Source organism: Coptis chinensis, chromosome 6, assembly GCF_015680905.1.
Source record: "Coptis chinensis isolate HL-2020 chromosome 6, ASM1568090v1, whole genome shotgun sequence".
Lineage (NCBI taxonomy): Eukaryota > Viridiplantae > Streptophyta > Magnoliopsida > Ranunculales > Ranunculaceae > Coptis > Coptis chinensis.
The window spans coordinates 75696720-75718336 of NC_141461.1; the positions used below are offsets into that span (position 1 = coordinate 75696720).

Sequence of the window (21617 nt, forward strand, 5' to 3'; positions counted from 1 at the left end):
ACTGCCTTACCGTTTGGGACTTAGTCCAAACGACTGGGGGCCGTGTCGTTTTGACTAAGTTCTCCCAAACGACTTTACACCGTTTGGGACTTAGTCCAAACGTTTGGGCCACACCGTAGGTTAAGAGCCCCAAAAACGTAACTTTGAATTTTTTCAAAGTTCAAATCCCAAACGACATGACCATTGCGGGTGAGTCCAAAGCGGTATGGCCGGGATTTGGACTTAGAAAAAATGGCCACACCGTTTGGACTTAGAAAAATCCCAAACGACATGGCCACACCGTTTGGACTAAGTCTCCAACGATATGACCACACCGTTTAAACTTAGTCCAAAACGATGTGTTCATGTCGTTTGGGATTTGAACTTTGAAAGAATATATAGTTCTTTTTTTTAGGCTCTTGGCCCGGTGTGGTAGGATCGTTTAGATTAAGTCCCAAACGACTGGCCACACCGTTTGGACTTAGTCCAAACTTAGTCTAGGTCGTTTGGACAGGGACTTAATCCAAAACCAAATTTATGGTCGTTTAAGTTTGGGTTTCAATTCAAATTTTTTGGACTAATGGCATACTTTGTAATAATTGTGTTTTTTAGATTTTTCAAACCAATGGCACACTTGTAATAATCGCTTTTTGGTGGAAATCGGCGCACCAACACAAATCGTATCCGTCAAGAATAAAGTACCTTTTTCAATGATCTTGGATATTTTCGCCCAGTCTCTCTTTCCAATTTGGAGTGTCACGGTGGTTGGACCTCTTCTAGCCACTTTTGCAAGACAATCGAGAGTCTTATTTACCTTTCTAGGAGTGTGTTGTACTAGGTAGTGCAGGAATTACTTGCATTTCTCTACGAACACATGTATAAATTCATTGCCAGCAATCATAGAATGACATACACAAATCATCAAACACGTTTGTTTTTTTTTTAGCTCCCCACTCTTTTTAACATTTCAATTTTTCTAAAAAAAGGACGTGGTTTATGTGATGGGCCTTATCAGGCTTGAATTTTTTTTTCCAATTATAGAGGTCTATATGGATAAACATTAGTGGGGGCTTTAAATTGACTCAATATTTGGAGCCCAAGCTTTTCAATCTTCACTGTTTGTTAACTTTTTTCTACCTTTTTTCTTCTTTTTCGAATGGGACTAATGGCTACCACCTAAAATATATATTTCCAATCAGGTGTGCCGTGACAGTAGCACATGTTTGGAATGGGTAAATTCCTGATTCGGCCATAATAATGTCAATGTGTTTCTAATTCGGCCACAAATTGCAATTTAGCGCATTTTGTTGCAAATAGTGGAATAATGTCATCAATTTTTTGCACTGAGTTGCTGACAATGGCCGGATTAAGAACAAAATGACATTATCATGGCCGAATCAGAAATTTACCCTTTAGAATTTTGACTAATCTATGTTGTTTTTGGCCAGGATCGAAGTACCACACAATCAACAGCCTCAATCTTGGGCTTTAGTTGTTGGATGTAGGCCTTCATTTTCTTGTGGAAGCTTGCTATTTAGCTGCCGGCTGTGAGCCTTTTTAGTTTTTAACATTTATGCTGTTTTCTTACTATGGGTCCGGCATAGAGGAGGACCACAAGTATGTAACAGCTTCTGATTGATTTATAAACTTACGATGATAATTAGGCAAAGAAACTCCAAAATTCATTTTGCAATTACATATATATACTCGGTAATTATGGGCTTATGGCTAGTCAATATTTTCGATCAGTTGGCATTGTGGACCAAATGTTGCCTTGGTTGAGTTTTTGACTTCCATAGAAACTGTGACCAAGGGGGCTTAGGCATTTTCTTTCTGATTGCTTCAATTCAAAGGCTGTGCAGACTTTGAAGTTGCCATCGGTAGAAGGTTGCCATATAATTGAATCTGCGATTTCTGGACATGGTTGAGGTAGATGATTGACTTGAAAGCCTAGTCTGTTGAGGACCATGATCATGTCGGGTGAGAAGCTCCACTGGTCTCCATTAATGCAATCACTGAGTTTTGCATTCATATTTGCCCAAAAAGAGAGAGCACTACTTTCTATTCTGTCACAAATAGCTTTATTCCCAAACCATATCCTTCCACAATCAAATGTCACGACCATTGCCAATGCACCAGCCAGTGTGAAAAGAAAACATCCAAGCGCAGGATATGATTACCTTTGAGTCCAAGATGGCAAAACAAAGCTCCCTGCCCATCATTCACTATGATACAGGAGAGAAGTATCTGTTAAATCAAATGATAGCAACACAGTTAAAAACAACCAAAGAAACATAAATACTATAGACAAGAATAGAATAACTGCTACAGGATTAATATGTAGTATCATGATCCACTTTTTATCAATAAAACACGATAAATTAGATTTAATGTAAGTTCATTGCTTCTCCTGTATAACACATGGATCTTGGGTTTGAATGCCTACCTTCTACGCTATCTATGTGTTTCCATTTGTTAAGGTCATTGTTCATTATGGCTATATCGCTACCCATCTCCTTCCCTTTTCTGGTAATTTTCTTGTCATTGGTTGTAGCCATCAGTGCCTCTTGAGGTATCAATTGAGCACCATTAGCCAAATTGTCTGGATTTTCAGAAGCCTCGTCATTGTTAAACAGCTCCTTCTCCATTTGTGAAACCTTCTTGAAGGTCTCTTCCATAACAGCCATTATAACTTCATATATCTCCTCTGATCTACCAGCCATGTGTGCCAACCGAGTTGCTTGCCGGTATACATCACAACTTCTCATGGCTTCCGTTGGGTTCTTAGCTGCACGAGATTTAAGCTTATTGCATTTGCTTTGGGTGAACAATTGATGATTAATTGATTATGATGATCCGAAAATACAGTAACCTTCCATGCACTCGTCCCTCTAATGTTAGTAACACGCATGGATGCCTTGCAACCACTCCTAACAATGGAAGTGCTTCTTCTGACCTTCCCTTGATTGTACCCTTCACACGTACATACAACTAAGGCACTTGACAAGTCTGGCCCACGCCGATCTCTATATGTTGATCTTATACGGATAGCAAATCCTTTACTCCAAGCATAGTCCTCATAGAAATTTTTGGCTTCTTCAAAAGAACCAAATACCTATTAGATATATAAGTATGGTCTAGAAGTTTCTCTGTAACAAACATGTTCTAGAAGTTTGTCTGTAACAAACAAAGTCAGAGTTAGTTATCTGAGTCAAGGTTGTTAGGCAGTTAGAATTCAGTTAGAAGTTTGTTATTCTGTTGTTATCAGTGTATATAAATACAACATATAATTCATTCTGAAAATAATGAGAATAAGAAATATGTCATGGTATCAGAGCATTGTGTCTAAAGACAAGAAAAGATCCTAATCCTCAAAACTCAAAATAACGAGTCTTCTTCTTCTGCATAAAGCTCCATTAATGGTGAAGCAAGCTTCTTCTTCAATGAGTATTCAAGAATCTTCGGTTATTCTTCATTCTGTTTCTATCAAGTGATTCAATCTTCAATTCAAAGATAAGTTTCGTCAAATTCATATTAATAGTCACAAATATTTGATGAAATCAAGCATTTGATTTCAAATTCAATCAAAACTCATTTAGTATCGATTTTATATCAAATTCATTATAAAAAACAAGATGACTACCTATTCATTCAGTAACATTGGAAATCTAGTCACTATCAAACTTACCAAAGACAATTATGTGCTTTGGAAGTCATTATTCTTACCAATTCTTCGAAGTTATGAGCTGTTAGGGTTCATTGATGGTAATACACCATGTCCAGTGAAGTTTGTTGTTGATGAAAATGGAGCAGAAACTATCAATCCTGAGTATAGTGATTGGATCAAGAAGGATCAAAACTTACTCATTTGGATGAATGCAACCATTTCTGAAGGGTTGCTTGCGTATGTGGTTGGTGCTAAAACTTCTAAAGATTTGTGGGAAACACTTGAAAAGAGGTTCTTGTTTGTCTCAAGATCTCATATTCATCAGCTGAAACTCAAGCTACAATCATTGAAGAAAGGAAATCAAAACATGGCTGATTTTCTATATCAAGTTAAAGAAGTTACAGATCAACTTTCTGCTGCTGGGGTTATTGTTGATGATAGAGATCTATTAATAACCATATTTATTGGATTACCTGCTGAGTACAAAGCCTTTTGTACATCAATCCGAACAAGAAAAGAGGATGTCACTCTTGATGAATTACATGGACTGCTTCTAAGTGAATAAATAATGCTTCATGAACAACATACTAACTTGGTTCAAACTGAAAATGTTACACATGCATTTGCAGCTGGAAGAGGAAATAACTATGGAACTTGGAATCAAAATAGTTACTCTGGTCATCAAGGAAGTACTAGTAGAGGTGGTTCTACTCAAGGATACAGAGGAAGAGGAAATGCCCGTGGAAGATATGGAGGTAGAAGCAATGGATATCAAGGAAATTATCAGCAACAGAACCCTGGAAATGGAAATGACAACAGCAAAGGTGTAAAGTCTGGACCAGCTAATGGATCACAAAGTGGTCATGGGTTCAATAATGGCAACAGGCCAATTTGTCAGATTTGTGGGAAAACTGGACACTATGCAATAGACTGTTATGATAGGATGAATTTTGCCTATCAGGGAAAGATTCCACCAAGGACTTTGAAAGCTATGGTTGCAAACAGAAGTGAAGCTTCAACATCAAGGTCTAATACCCACTGGTATGCTGACAGTGGAGCAACAAATCATATGACTGCAGACTATGAAAATCTGAGCTTCCCACATGCATATCATGGATCTGATCAAGTGATCGTAGGAGATGGCCAAAGCGAATATTGCCAATACCGGTAATATGCTTCTTAAACCTCCCGACCAAATTTAAATTTCCTACTTAAAGATGTTTTACATGTCCCAAAAATTTCACAAAACTTGCTGTCAGTTCATAAGTTTACAAAAGACAATGACTGTTCTCTAACTTTTACATCATCTCACTTTATTGTAAAGGACAACAAAACACAGAGGATCCTTTTTCAGGGACCTCATAAACATGGCCTCTATCCTATCACTCTCACCAGCACTCATCCATCACCATCAGCCTTCATTGGTGAGAGAGCAGTACCTGTGATCTGGCACCAAAGGCTCGGTCATCCAGCTTCTTCTATCTTCAGCAAAGTTCTTCACCAGTTCAACCTTCCTTTGAATAAAGAGTCACATGACACTTTTTGTAATAACTGCCAATTTGGCAAGAGTAGTAGGTTGCCTTTTAAACTTTCTAGTTCAAAAACGAGTGGTCCTCTGCAACTTCTTCATGCAGATTTGTGGGGACCTTCACCCTTTGTTTCTATTTCTGGATTCAAGTATTATGCAAGTATTGTTGATGACTATACAAGTTATTCACTACTAAAAAAACAGGTTTTCGCCGCGGTCAGAACCGGTGGCTAAAAGTATAAATTTCGTGGCAAGAAGCATTTTGCCACAGGAAAATATTTAGCCACGCCCGAGGCAGTACAAGGTGTGGAAAGAAGTTTTTTGCCACGACATTGTGCCACCGCGGCAAAAGAGTAGACATGTTGCCACAGTCATGCTGCTGCTAAATGTTTATTAAATTTGAATTAATTATTTCGTTTTTAAATATCAAAATACATTTTGCCGCAGTGGTGGCCGCTATAAAAGGATGCCTAATTGCCACGACTGACCGCGGCAAGAAATTCAAATTTATAGCAACTGACCGCAGCAAGAAGTGTTGCTTCAGACCGCAGCAAGAAGTGTTGCTTCACTTTCTTTCCGCATTTTTTGTTGCAGCAATTAGCTTTTTATTCTTATTTTTTTGTTAAACAAAATTTAACATAAACAAACCAAACTATACCAACATAAAATTACGATAGTGAATACAAAGTCAAATTTCATTCCACATTGAAACAAGTAATTATGAAATATACTATATAATATAAACCAACAATTTTTTCCTTATATTCTTAAGAGCAATTAGTCTAGCAAAAAACATAAAAAACCACAAAATAACTTCACTAAAAATCCATCATGAAGTACAAAAGTAAACCAAGTACAACCCTAGCTACTATATATCCAACCAATAGTACGTTTGGACCAAAATAAAAAAAATCCTTGTGATGTCGAAACTGATCGTGCATATGCAGCACTACAATATTTAGCCCAGCCTCCTCGATCATCAATTCTGCAAAAACAAAAGGGATACACATGAGTACAACATAAGTACAACAGTCAATAAGAAACATGAGTACAACAGTCAATCCATGCCATCTAAACCCAGCAAAACAAGTTTTATACCAAATTAATGAATACGTACATCAATGGGAATTAAGACCTATGAGTTGAAACAGTAAAAAAACAGTTGAAACAGTTTTATACCAAGAGCACTAAAACTAATAAGAAAGGAAAGAACCCCACCTGAAGCTTTTCAGCTCTCACAAGATTCCAAACCAAATCACCAAGTGAACAGAACAAGTTGTCAAAGTAGACAGACATGACCAACTCCTAAAGAAGAAAGCAAAAGAAAGAAAAAAAATACCCTTGAAACCCCTACAACCCCCTACAGTATAGCCCCTAGGCTTGTATACCCTACAGTATAGCCCCTAGGCTTGTATACCCTACAACCCACCTGCTGATGTGACCCACTTTCAGATCAAAGTCATAAAACAATCAGTAAAAAAAAAAAAAAAAGCAGTCAATTAAGTAAATTTGATTCCCCCTCTTACCCTTGAGAATGAACTCATCATAATCAGATTGATTCAGAAAAGAAAAAAGAGGAAAATCTAAGTGAATGAATCAAATCTACCAACCGAAAAAAAAAAAAAAAACAAAACACACTTCACTATCACTTACAGATTTCCAAGAAGAAACACCCAAGTGAGTAAGTAACTTTAGGTCTTCTTTAAAGCTCGGTTTTCCGAGAATTCTTTTACTAAATTTGGACTGGTGGTAGATTTGATTCCTGTGAATTCCTGTGAACAGAGGACAGGTATGCTTGCACTAGAAATAGCGCTATACAGTGTAGATTTGAAAGAAATAGAACCCACTGTTGTCGGACATGAAAATTTGAAGAAACTGGAGAAAACATCTCTTAGAAATATTACATGATGACAAACCTATCTGGGTATGTAGCAGGAAGATATAGCACATGTAAGGTACTCAAAGGATCCTTCTGGGTCCTAAGAAGCTTTGAGGAGGGCACATGGTTTCTAACCGTATGAGTGCTCACAGCCAAGACATTATCCAAATATATTCAGGAATTCACCCGCTTCACAAATGAAGCTCTTTCAAAAGCTTAACCGGAGGCCAGAAACTGCATCAAATAACACGGGTGCATTTGATGCTTATATATCAATTCGAAAAAGCGAGCACATTTTCCACATATATAGAGGATATAAAGTGAAAGGCAAAGAACATCCCATCTTGAACAGTAACTAATTGTTCTTTTCTGCCTGCTGATCTACTAATTCTAACATTACTAGCTTCCACCTTAGTCCTGAAAAGAAGGAGCCTCCAACAAGACAACTAAGTACATAAAGAATCAACATGATCCATACTCCAAGAGATAGAGATAAAGGTCGGAGAGATTCATTAATCTATAAAGGTTCACAGTGAAATTCTTTCACTGCGTCAACAACATCTACTCTCACAAATTGCTAACATCTTTTGTGAACCATCATTACAAAAAGGGCATTCGCTTCCAATCTTAAGTTCGTTTTGCTATCGTCTTTGCAAGTGTAATGGAATCTACTTCCACGATGAACAAGGGAACCTAGACTTAAGCTAAATGCCCTCCCATCGATCTTATTAAACTCGATTTCTGATTGTGTCCACTCATACTCAATTGGTCTCGCGATGTTCTTTTACAATACGAGAAAAGGGAAAGCGGTGGCGTAGATACCTTAATACCATAAGGAAAACTGTAAGAACAAGATGTACAATATCTGTCATACAATGTAAGAACAGAGGACAGGACAGATGACAAGTTAAGGATTGACTTACTTAATTGGAAGAAAGACGCGAACGAGTTGTAGTCATCTCCAAGAGCTTTTGCATTAGTCGTGCTTCCATGTCCGCATCTCGGGCATCGAATTGTCTCTTCATCTCATCCATTTCACGTTGCCTTTGCTCATCTTTATCCTGTGCTTGCCTCCTCATCTCTTCAATCTCACGCTGCCTTTCCTCCTCCTTCTCTTCCGCTACTCTTTTCATTTCAACCACCTGGTTTTCCAGGTCATTCACCCGATTGTCCGAAGATAATCGGGAGCCAAAGTAGCTGGTTGGTGTTACACCTCGTCCCCTCAACCTCACACGTCCATGCCGCTCTGGAGGCATCACTTCCCTATAAATCTCATTTGTGAGAGGTAGTTGTGCCCCATGTTCATCTCTACCTGCTAGGTGATTCATTTTCTCCTACATATTCCAGGAAAAAGATACACATACTATATTAAATACAACCGAGTAGGATATTCAAGTTGAAGCCATTACTAAGGATCAAACTGATACATACAATGTAATCTCTTGATTGATCATCAAGAGCGTCATGCGTTTTTGAACTTGTGTGAGTCCTCACAAAAAGATCTCCTAGGGAAGGGGGTGCTCCGTGCTCCTTACTCTAACCAAATATAAAGAAATTTACTAATTGTTACTAATCTAATTCAATACCATATTAGGAATATAAAAATAATAAGCATATGTACCATTATCTCTTCAAACTGAGGAAAACTTATTCTTCCAGCAGCGTGCTTCGCTATTTGCTTAGCACGATTAGCCTTGTTACGTTCAGAAATGGCCTACACATAATACATAATGCATACGAATTGAACTTAGTTAGTATTGTACCATGTAAAAATATATAAGTTAAATATTACACTTTCTCTTACTTGCTGCTCCGGAGTATCCCAAAACTCCACAAGCTGAACCCACTCTTGTTGTGATAGTTGGTGTGGCCTATGGCTTACACGCTCTTCATATGTGGTGTAGGGGGTATAAAATTTCCTTTTCCATTTACTTTTTTTGTTTCTGAATTCGTCTGAGGAAATTGGACCCAAAGTGGGCTCCTTCCGAGTCTCATCAAGTTCCCATGAATCCTAAAATGAGAGACAAAAAGCTTAAGCAATCTTTGCATTTATATCTATACTATGAGGAATCATATTTCTACCAAGAAATGAATTAGACAATGTTTTTCTATTAACAAGATATGTGCAGCAACTCCAAAAGTCCATACCTTAATGTTATCCCATAACCACTGTTTGTGGCTTACATCTTGGAGCTCCCAATTTTTGTCAGTTAAATCGGCGTGGCGTTGCCATTAATACTCCAATAGACTCGGAGAACAAGCTTGGATGTTTCCGAGGCCCCACCGGGTTGTTTGTCTTTCCATAGCAATTCCAACTTTGAGCCATTTGGTTGGTCAAATACCTTAGGAAGAGTAGGCGTGCCTCTAACCCCGTTCAATTTGTCCACATATGCCCCACATTAATTACCGCCAAACAATAATGAAATTGATCTAAGGTCCACGTAAATTTAAACTTACGCCACCACTTTGGGATCTTCTCGTAGTCGTTTTACCATTGCACCTGTCTAAATTGTCACAGAAAGCAATTCATCAAATTAAATCTATCAAGGAAGACAGTAGAAACTGATATATATGACATTGTTTAGTGATACCATCTTGAATTGTTAGTAAAAACTTACAAAAAAAGGTCCCTACTGAAAAATATTTGTATATATATGACATCATAGGTGACGAGAAACAAAGCAAACTAAAATCACATAATAACCACTCCCAAAACAAAAAACAACATAAAAAATGCAAACTACATATAATCTTCGTCACTGTATTCAATGATGTCTTCATCACAATCACTATCATTGATGAAGTCTTCATCAACGTCAACGACATTTTCATCAACAATATTCGCAACAACTTCTACTCCATCAATCTCACTCCTAGTCCAACCGTTAATGTCGTGTGTGTTGTCAACTATGTTATCTACATCTTGCTGCATACAAGACATATTATCTTGAGTCGGCTCAACTACTGAACCCATATCATACATGTCCCTTGGAAGAGTCTTCAACACAACTCGCCAATTATCGTCCAAATTATCCTGAAGATAAAAACACATTCACTTGAGATGCTAGAATAAATGGTTCATTTGTAGCTAAGGTTAGGTGTAAAGTTCAGAGTAATGAAACCATATTCATCTACTTTTTATTCTGTAGCGAGTCATAACATCCCACCAATCACATTTGAACATAAGCACTCTATTCTCATTGCAATAACGCCAACTCAACTATGTCATTCAAAGACACCATAATAACCAACACTACCCGGTCCGGATTCATGTCTTTTCGCTTGCAAAGCTCGATGTTTCTGCCGATACAAAAACTCCACTATTCTCGAAGTTTTTCTTGAGACTCCACGAACTTTTGTGTGAAATCTATACCCACTTGCAATACAGCCCATGAAACGGGGAAGCAAATCATTTGGGACCATATGCTAAACTAAGAAGTTGCTCATTTGACCAACTCCCCATCCTTTTTCATTTGTTGGACCTATTCAAATAAGAAGAAATAAAGTTAATATCGCATGGATACATCTTATTAGTTTAATACCTATACATATTTGACTTTGAATTAAGCTGGCAGCGCTTGTGCTCGTTCATTCCATCAGCTACCAGGCTTTTTTGAATGCAGGGAGCACTAGAGACAAGGATGTGATTTATTGGCATTAATATAGTAGGATTTCCCATTTTATTGAACGCATATTGACCAATGGGGTTGCGAATCCGTACTGACGATTCTAGTGCGACGACACCCCCCCGACCTAGGGCCGGTTTAAGTCGCTGACTTGAGTGCTCAGTTGCACCTAAAGTCTTATGGTCACTTTCTCATTACCGCCTATGTTATGGTCACTTGCAGATTTTGGCTCCATTTTTGGAGTTCTTTGGCGGCGGTTTGTTTGGGAAAAGAGGGGCCTATGGTACATACAGGAGCTTGTATAGCCAATTTACTTGGTCAGGGTGGATCACGCAAGTACCATTTGACATGGAAATGGCTCAGATACTTTAAAAATGACCGTGATCGACGGGACTTGATCACTTGTGGTGCAGCCGCTGGTGTAGCAGCTGCTTTCCGTGCTCGAGTTGGCGGGGTTCTCTTTGCACTTGAACACACGCTCTTGCATAAACAGATAAGGACATTAAATTTTCAGCTGGCTGATGTGATGTGTATAACATAACTGAAGGGGAAGTTTGAAAATTCTGTGAATCTACATTTGATGGAAGTTTCAACCTATACAGGCATAACAGGGGGTGATCAGCTAGAAGCGGGAGGATCTCAACTTAAAAACTAAGATTGTTGGTAACGAACCGTGTCTTTCGTATTCATTCCTAACGTCAGGGGCAGCAATGTACAAATAACTCCACAAAAGCTACGTAGACAAACAGACTACCTAGCAATAGCAGCCCGCTATGCTATACAACCTATAGGTTACATAGTATCAGCTTTCAAATGCCCTTGTATATTCTTTAAATCTCATTCAGTAAAGAATCATTCCTTTCTATCACAAGATTTTAGTTTTTTGTTCATGCTTCAGGCCTAAATTATTAAACCATATCATAAGAACTTTGCTATATTCTTAATTAGCTTCAATCCATTCTTTTTTATTACATCATGTCACCAGCAATGACCTTGCCAATTAAGAGAAGCGTAGAGGATGATCTACTTAACAGCTCATACCAGAAGGGAGTGAAGCATCTATGTGACAGTGGTTCCTAACAAGTATGTCTTGCCTCATAATGGCGAGAGACCGAATAGCAATAGCTAAAAAAGCAGAACCCAAATTGCCGATGAACATTGCCGCCAATGGCGGCATTAAGTTGCCAATCATAGATTTTGCACAACTGCAAGGTCCTAATAGGCCTGAAGTTCTTAAATCACTAGCAAAAGCCTGTGAAGAATATGGATTCTTTCAGGTTAGTGCTGAAATATATGTTGCAGTATCAGCTACCAAATAAAATCTCATTCAGTAAAGAATCATTCCTTGCGACCTTCAAACCCGGAACACATAAGCTTCTTCTCCCTCTTTGCAATTTTCTCTGCATCTTCTTATTATTTTAGCTCTCAGCAATATTCCCAGACCTTTTTTCAGCTGTTTTTTCAATCCTAACTTTATCTCTACTCTCAACTCTCACCTTCCTAAACACATTTTTGCCATTATTTATTTTTCTCATTAATAATTAGCATTGGAAGAAGCAGTTGTTAACTGGAATTTAAGCTATCAAGAAGCAGTTCAATAACTGGAGTGCTGTTAAGCTAAATAACTGTGAGAAGTCTGTTCAGAAAATTCTCAATGTTCAATCTGCAGGTATATACAGACCCTTCTGAATAACTCTGCAATAGCTCAGGTATATGTTCAATAACTCTGCAATAGCTCAGGTATATGTTCAATCTCAACTTAAAACTTAGGCTGGCGGTAAGCGAACCACGTCTTTTCAGTATTCATTCCTAACGTCGAGGGCTGCGATTGTACAAATAACTCTGCAAAAGCTACATAGACAAACAGACTACCTAGCAATAGCAGCCCGCTATGCTATACAGCCTAGAGGTTACATAGAGAGACCCCACGCAAACGGTTGGCTCCTAGCCAACTCACGCTTTGTCGAATACAAGTGTAATCATGCTGCGCCTTTGCCGGTATTGAAACCGACGTGATTGCTCCCCTTTCTTCCTCCCTATAATGCTTGACGGGCGAGCATAAGCCGGTCTAGCATCAGCAGCCCTGGTTGAGCTAATATGATGAGTCCACTAGCCTCCTCACGGTATGTGATCCATTGAGGAACCCACTACTAAATCTAAATTCAATGGTGATGAATCATCTAGTAGTAGAGGCGCAAGAAGGTCGATGTTGACAATCTTCCCATTTTTATGGGTGCGAGGGAGACAATAAACCGTCCGTTGTCCCTACTGAGCGGAAGTTGCCAAATGAAACGACTGAATGCGATGCTCCCTAGGAAAGCAGAAAATCAAAGGGCCCTTTCGGGCACTTATGACATGAACCGGTTTAAGCGTCCGATGAACCACAAGCTCATTCGTTGACGTTAGGCCATTCACTGCAAAACCGGAGAGCAGGGAATTCCCCTTGGGAATCTAAAGGACCACAGGGAAAGCTATATGATGAATAGAGGCAGAGGGGTAGGAGAAGCGACTTCCGGCGGCACCTACCTCGAGGCTTATCCTTATCGGTCCTAACTCTCCTTTTCAATCGTCACGATCTACACTACTTGACTTGCGACTTGAGCTATCAGACTGAGCTTTAGCGAGGCAGACATTAACAGCATCTTGAATTAATGATTGATATTTATTAATAAATAAATAAAAACTACGTTAACAACATCTGTTTTACTAATAATTTACAGAAATATACATAAACTGATATACGTACACAATCTAACTACGTACATATAACTAACACTTACTTGATTTTCAAACCAGTTACCAAATCGTTCATTATGAATACGGTCCATATTCCTAGCACTTGACCGCCGCCCGAGCTCATCCCTAATCACTTGTTTGTGCTTCCTATACAAAATATTGTTTCATTTATAATGAGTATATATGACATTTTATAAATAATATTTCTTTTAATAAATGAACGATTTCAATAAGGTGGACTTACTCAACAAACGGTACCACTTCCTCACAATTGATTAGCACATACAAACGAGCTTGTTCCCACTCATCGTCTGTTAGAGTCCGAAACGTTCCCTTCCCTAAAGCATGACTATTTCCTGAAAATATAGAAAACTTTCCATCTGGTCCAACAACTTGAATCTCTTCATTCCTCCCTGGCCGGTTGAACTTAGTCTCAATCCCATCATTTAAGTATCTTGAACAGAAAGTTAAACATTCATCAGCAAGATACCTTCAAAGAATAGATCCCTACGGTCTACTTTTATTACTTAACATACTTCTTCAAGGTGTATAAGTACTGAATAAATATAAAATATAAACAAAATTTTAACAAAATACATACAAGTGAGTAACCATTACTATTATCTTATATACTAACCTTTCGATTGGGTACATCCAACGATAGTACCACGGGTCCAATGAGCTTAGCTTGACCAGCTAAATGAATAGGCAAATGCACCATAACATCAAAAATGATGGAGGAAAGATCATTTCCATTTTACATAGTGTGATGACAATCGATGCTCAAGGCGTTCCAACTCTGCAACCCATAATACTTTCGAACATAATTGCTTGTAGAAATTAGAGAGCTCAACAAGAACTAATGTAACTTCCTTAGGTAAGATTCCACGTATTGCAACTGGAAGAAGTTGCTGCATTAGAACATGCCAATCATGGCTTTTTAGGCCAGGTACTTTGCATTCTTTCACCTGAACACGACGCGAGATATTTGATGAAAAATTATCTGGAACTTTAATACCTTTCAAGAATTGACAAAGCTTTCTCTTCTCAGTCAAGGACAAGGTATAGGGCGCAGGGGGGATATAATATTTGTTACCCTCTTTAGCTATTGGATGAAGTGACTTTCACATACCCATTAACACCAAATCTTGCCTTGACTTCAAGTTATCCTTTGATTTCTTCTCTAAATTCAGCAATGTCCCAAGCCAACTCTCACCGTTGTTCTTTTCAATGTGCATGACATCTAGATTATGAAGTACACGAAGGTGTTTCCAATAAGGGAGATCAAAAAATGCACTGATCTTCTTCCAATTATGTGGCAGATAATTATCATCTCGACTTCTCTTCTGCCCAACCTTATCACACTCCGCCTTACCAAATGTGATTTGGTCGTACCCATCTAATTGAGCAAGAACACTACTTCCAGTAAAGGGACTTGGGGCAACTCCCATTTCAGTATTGTTATCAAAAGAACTTTTATTCTTTCGATATCTATGATCAAGTGGCAAGAATTTACGGCTTCCCATATAACAAAACTTTTTCCCATTTTGCAACCATTTTGAGCAAGTCTCCTCATGGCATGAGGGACATGCAAGTTTTCCTTTAGTGCTCCATCCAGACAAATTAGCAAATGCTGGGAAGTCATTAATAGTCCACAAGACAGCTGCATGCATTTTAAAATTTTGTTTTGAAGAGGCATCATACGTCTCAACTCCCTTTTCCCACAACTCCTTTAACTCATCAATTAATGGCTGCAAGTACACGTCAATGTTATTTCTAGGACTACTAGGGCCAGGAATTAGCAATGCCATGATAAGAAAAGGCTGCTTCATACACATCCAAGGTGGCAGATTATACGGAATGCATACAACAGGCCAAGTGCTATGAATAGAACTAAGACTACCGAAAGGATTGAAACCATCACTAGCGATACCGAGTCTAACATTGCGAGATTCTAAACCAAATGAAGGATATCTTATGTCTAGACTTTTCCATTCCTCGAATCATTTGGATGCCTCAAAGCACCATCTTTAAAGACGATCATCTGCATGCCATCTCATATCTTTAGAAGTTTTTGAGCACATAAATAATCTTTGAAGTCTTGGCCTTATGGGAAAGTATCGCAAAACCTTAGCAGCCTTTTTCTTAGGTTTTGCAGATGAACTAACTCCATTCTCTGTACACTCCAATGAAGTCATGATCCATCTTGACTCACCACATATGTCACAGTTATCCTTGTCCATGACCGGTTTATTATCCTTCCAATACAACATACAATCATTTGGACATGCATCTATCTTAATGCACTCCATCCCAAGATCTCGAAGTTGTTTTTTTGATTCATAATGATTCTTGGGCATATTGATGTCATCTGGAAGTGAATCATTCAATACCTCAAGCAACACGTCGAACGAATGATTACTCCAGCCATTAAGACACTTTACATGAAGCAATCGTACTAGGAAAGACAATTTTGAACTCTTAGTACAACCCGGATACAAGGGTGTATCTGCTTCCTTCAACAACTTGTAAAACTTTTGTGCTTCTTCATTTGGCTCATCCGCATCGAAAGTGTCATTTGGAACTAGACTCATTTGAATTCAGACGGGTGGTATGTCATTGTCTATACCAACCATGTTCTGAAATCCTAATGCATCTTGCAACATTGCATGCATATCATCACCCTCATTGGACTCGGTATTCACCTGCCCACTCTCCCATGCTTTGTCCAACGCCACATAACTCCGTAGTATACCCGATTCTTTATATGATGTTCCACTACATTTTTAGGCCATAGCAAAAGATTAAGGCATCTAACACATGGGCAGTAAATCTCACCACTGAGTTCCTCGACTTCGATTATTCCAAGCAAACTCAATAAATTTCTCACAACCAAGTATATACCTACGACTACATTTTCCCACAAATGGATCCATCCAACTTTTATCCATTAAGTAGCAAGTACCGAACAACAACTACATGAAAATAAATAAATAAGACAATAGCTTGTTCACCAAGAATATCATATCCTACATACATTAAGTAACAACAAAAAAAATACTTAGGCACAGGAAAATGATCAAACACAAGAACTCACAAAGATGGCAAGAACAGGACCACTACCTAATCAGCAAACCAAAACACTAGAAAAGGTTCTTATTATTACCTGTTCTAATTCCTTATATCCTCATCTCTTTAACCAAATCCCAAAACCTATTGAAAAGTTGGTTTCTACTAATAATCGATTTGAATAAAGAATATACTCAAAAATCTATTCAATGAACTGAAAAAGCCTCACAAATTCAATTATGTAAAGGCTTGGTACTTGTTATTTTTCTTTCTCAGGCGCTCGCATTCATGGCAAAGTGAGATCGGGGGTGAACTAATATCTAGGCGTCCTGGTACATACGTCATTTTCTAACAAACTAACAAATGACATCAGTTAAGCATGTGATAACCATAAACATACCTAAGTCCTAACCAATACTCAACTAAAGTGAGTGAGCACTAGAAGTAACGAGAAAGTAGATTTAACTATCATAACCCAAGAAGCTAGATTTCACACCACCAAACCAACAACCACAAAAGAAATCAGTCCACAATCATTCCATTTAGGACAAAATGACATTATGCTACTGAAATTTTCTAAATATGCCATCAACACCTAGACGCCTAGATGGTATAGTATAAAAATTATGCTAGACAACAAGCTACACAAATAACACAATGATATAAATTAGTTATGTAACTTACTCTAACAAAGAAACTAGCTGGATTCCTCTTTATTGTTCAGTGCCCAAACACACAACATTTGGATAATAGAATTTCAGTTGGACTCAAAACCAATTGAGGCCCCAAAAAGGATTGAGCGTCTATGAAGTTTGATAATAGGAAGCTTACGGACAAGCTAGTTTAACATAGATACTCTATTTAAGGATAATAATCATAATATACAAGAGCCAAAAAGACTAAGATATTCTAGAGGTGATAGAAGTTCAGAATGCACCATCTCTGCCGAACCGGAACAATTGACGTTAGTACTAATAGTAAAGAAATTAAAGATAAAAACAATTCAACATTCGAGCCTTTTATAAAGCAACAAGTTATGAACTTTACCCTTTTATACGAAGAAAGCTAAAGCTTTAAACTTAAAAAGTAGCATTTTTTAACCAAAAAATAATATAGAAAGGATTGAAGGTTGTTACAGATGTACAGACACAGTAAGAAAAGGGATCGATATAAGATTGCAACTCCACTATTTTTTCTACATAATTTAGATTCGAAATAGTGAATCACAAAGTATTGTGAAAAAAATTAAACTATTATATTGAAGACCCAAAACATGGCCGAAGAATTGTGAAAAAAACTATATTACCTGAGAACCAGCGAAGAAGGAAGCAGAAGTGAAGAAGGAGGCGGAAGCAACGAAGAAGGCTGCGGAAGCAGTGAAGGAGTGGTGGAAGTAACAGCTCCAAAACCTACTCGTGGAAGGAGTGGTGAAAGGCGGAAGTTTTGATTTTGGTGGAACGAGTGGTGGAAGGCGGACGTTCTTATTTTTCCAATTCTTATATATATATTTTTTTTGCTAATATTTCCAATTCTTATCTGAGAAGTTTCGCGGGTTCAATTTTTTCACCAAAACAAATGGAGGGAAAGAATAAAACAGACGCAGGCCGCATGTGTTTTCATAAGTTTTTTTTTTCAGGAAATAACTAAGAAGCTTCTTGCCACAATCGTTGCAAAATACCCACTTCACGCCGGCGGCCAAAACCTACTCGTGACAATAAGAATGACTTAAAGCCACGGCCAATTTGAAATAGTTGCAAGAAATAAACTTGTTGTCACGGAAAGACACAGGCGAGGCAAAAGGTAACTTCTTGTCACCAATTCTGTTAGTCGTGGCAACAAGTAGGAAATAGCCACCAAACCATTGGCCGCTGCAAAAAGTCCGACGCAAAAAGTCACTTTTTTAGTAGTGATTGTTGGATTTTTCCACTTTATCTCAAGTCTGACTTTTATACTGTGTTCAAACATTATAAATCTCAAATAGAAAACTTGTTGGATAGAAAAATCAAAATATTTAGAAGTGATGCTGGTGGAGAATTTGTCAGTGACTCCTTTGAAACGTTTTTACTTGAATCTGGTATTATTCACCAATTTTCTTGTCCCTATACTCCACAACAAAATGGAGTAGTAGAGAGAAAACATAGACATATAACAGACCTTAGTAGAACTTTATTTTGTCAAAGTTCTATACCCTATGCCTATTGGCTTGATGTCTTTCAAACTGCCATCTTTCTTATCAACAGACTTCCTTCTAAACAACACCACTTCATGTCTCCTTATGAAAAACTGTTTAAAAAACCACCAAACTACACCTACCTCAAATCTTATGGTTGTGCTTGCTACCCCTGGTTAAAACCATATACCACAAATAAATTTCAAGCTAGAAGTAAGGAATGTATCTTCATTGGTTATAGTCTAAACCACAAAGGTTATAGATGTCTTGACCCCTGTACTGGAAGAGTGTATGTGTCCAGAAATGTTGTTTTTAATGAAACTAACTTCCCTTTCAAAACCATTTCAAAAAGTGTTTCATCAAAACCTGCATCTTCAGAGTCAAATTTTGTTAATCTTCCTTTTGACATCTTTCACTCATCTTTAAATCCAAATACTACTCTTTCACATCCTACTTCTTCTAACATTTACCAAAGACATATCACTCAACACACTTCTACTTCTCCTGCTACAAGTCCTCATAACACTACTACCTCAATCTCATCATCTAAGACTCCTTCACATCATAACTCAATCACTCCTGATGTGTCAATTGATATCTCATCCAATTCAAATACTCCTTCTATCACAACTTCAAACCCTTCACATCATCAATCTATTATTGAACAACCAGTTATTCAAAATCCTCAAGATAACAATCTTAACTCTCATGTCATGAACACAAGAGGAAAATGTGGAGTTGTGAAAAAGAAGATTATTGTCTCATGTTGTGCTACCAAACATCCACTTCCGGCATGTTATTCAGTCAACACAACAGCAACACCATTACCAGAGGTTCCTACATGTTTCAGTCAAGCTGTTAAAGATGAAAACTGGAGGAAAGCAATGCAAGAGGAGTTCAATGCTCTACAGAAGACAAATACTTGGATTTTAGTACCTTATACTAATCAAGTAATTATAGGAAACAAATGGTTATTCCGACTTAAACAAAAGGCTAATGGTGACATTGACAAATTCAAGGCAAGACTTGTGGCTAAAGGTTACAGTCAACAAGAAGGGGTGAACTACACAGAGACTTTCAGTCCAGTTGCTAAAGATGCTACTATAAGATTAATCTTAACAATTCGGTGCATAATGATTGGAGCATCAAGCAACTTGATGTCAGTAATGCATTCTTGCATGGAACACTTAAAGAGGAGGTGTATATGGCACAACCACCAGGTTTCATAGACAAGGATAGACCAGACTTTGTTTGTAAACTTCAGAAGTCACTCTATGGATGAAGCGGTAGCCAAGAATCGGTACTCTTCTTTAATGGATGTCCTATTATCTATGGGATTTGAACTTTCAAGAGCAGATAACTCACTCTTTGTACAACAACTACAAGGAATCATTACATATATCTTAGTGTATGTAGATGATATAATTATCACAGGAACTTCTTCAACACATTGTCAGAAGGTAATAAATGCTTTATCAGAAAAGTTTACAATGAAAGATCTGGGAAATTTAAGTTATTTTCTTGGCTTGGAAATCTTCAGAACAAAAGACAAAATGATTGTTTCTCAGACTAAATATATTGTGGATCTACTGAAGAAGCACAATATGGAGGGTGCCAAACCAGTCTCTACACCTGCATCATCATCAGAAAAACTTGATTCTACTTCTGGAGAAGAACTGCTTGATAACACAGCTTATAGATCACTGGTTGGTGGATTGCAATATCTAGTCTGGACAAGACCAGATATTTCCTTCTCTGTCAATCAAGTTTGTCAATATCTTCATTCTCCAAGAACACCTCACCTTGCTGCAGCAAAAAGAATACTGAGATATTTAAAGGGAACTGTAAGTACAGGTTTAATCATCACAAAAGGTCCTTCAAGCATTACCGCGATACTCGATGCATCGGGTCGGCCGGCTCTCTTCGCATGAGAAAATCAACAAGTGGATTTGTTGTTTTCTATGGTTATACTCCTATATCATGGTCTGCTAAGAAACAGAACACAGTGGCAAGATCTTCAACTGAATCTGAATACAGGTCTTTAGCACACACAGCTGCAGAATTAAGTTGGTTAAAACATCTATTTAGAGATCTTCATATACCATTATATCAATCTCCAATACTGTGGTGTGACAATATAAGTGCCATAGCACTTGCTTCAAACCCTGTCTTCCATGCCAGAACCAAGAATATAGAGGTGGATTACCACTTTGTAAGAGATTTGGTCACAAGTAAATCTCTTGAAGTCAAGTATGTCTCTACACAGGATCAATTAGCAGACATCATGACAAAAGGCCTTTCCAGACAGCGTCATTTATATTTACAAAGCAAGCTTTCAGTCTTACCGAAGGATACTTCAGCTTGAGGGGGGATATTAGATATATAAGTATGGTCTAGAAGTTTCTCTGTAACAAACATGTTCTAGAAGTTTGTCTGTAACAAACAAAGTCAGAGTTAGTTATCTGAGTCAAGGTTGTTAGGCAGTTAGAATTTAGTTAGAAGTTTGTTATTCTGTTGTTATCAGTGTATATAAATACAACATGTAATTCATTCTGAAAATAATGAGAATCATAAATCTGTCAATACCATCCCGATAGATGGTTCCTTGATTCCATATTCTGCTTTTTGTTTATTATCATCTGCTACCTCATCTTTGTCAACCTCAACCAAATTCCCAATTACAAACGTATCCATTTCCTCAGCCGTGACTAGCTACAATTAGTCAACAACAAGGTTAGACAGAGATAGAAAGTATAGAATCTGGATGGATGTTATTATAGCTTCACCTAAATAAGGCCTATGATAGAATTTACTGGTCTTATGTTTTTTATTTAATGGATCCCCAACTAAATTATATATATCCCTCTCTCTCCATATTTAGTATTTGTAAAATCGCAGGTTCATCTACAGTTATAGAATAGTGAATTATTATTATTTTTTTTTATGTGCCTCTTGGTCTTACC

The 21617-nt window shown here is 37.8% G+C and overlaps 1 protein-coding gene across 1 annotated transcript; it reads right to left on the bottom strand.

Moving 5' to 3' along the window:
* Positions 1-1655: 1655 nt before the first annotated feature.
* On the bottom strand, positions 1656-21510 carry LOC147494489 (uncharacterized). The gene is made up of 3 exons (XM_086566554.1): positions 21241-21510; positions 2426-3094; positions 1656-2226 (listed from the first exon to the last, which is right to left on the bottom strand). The coding sequence occupies exons 2-3, from the start codon at positions 2745-2747 to the stop codon at positions 2198-2200; spliced, it is 351 nt and encodes a 116-aa protein (XP_086422680.1). The 5' UTR covers positions 2748-3094; positions 21241-21510; the 3' UTR covers positions 1656-2197.
* Positions 21511-21617: the final 107 nt, after the last annotated feature.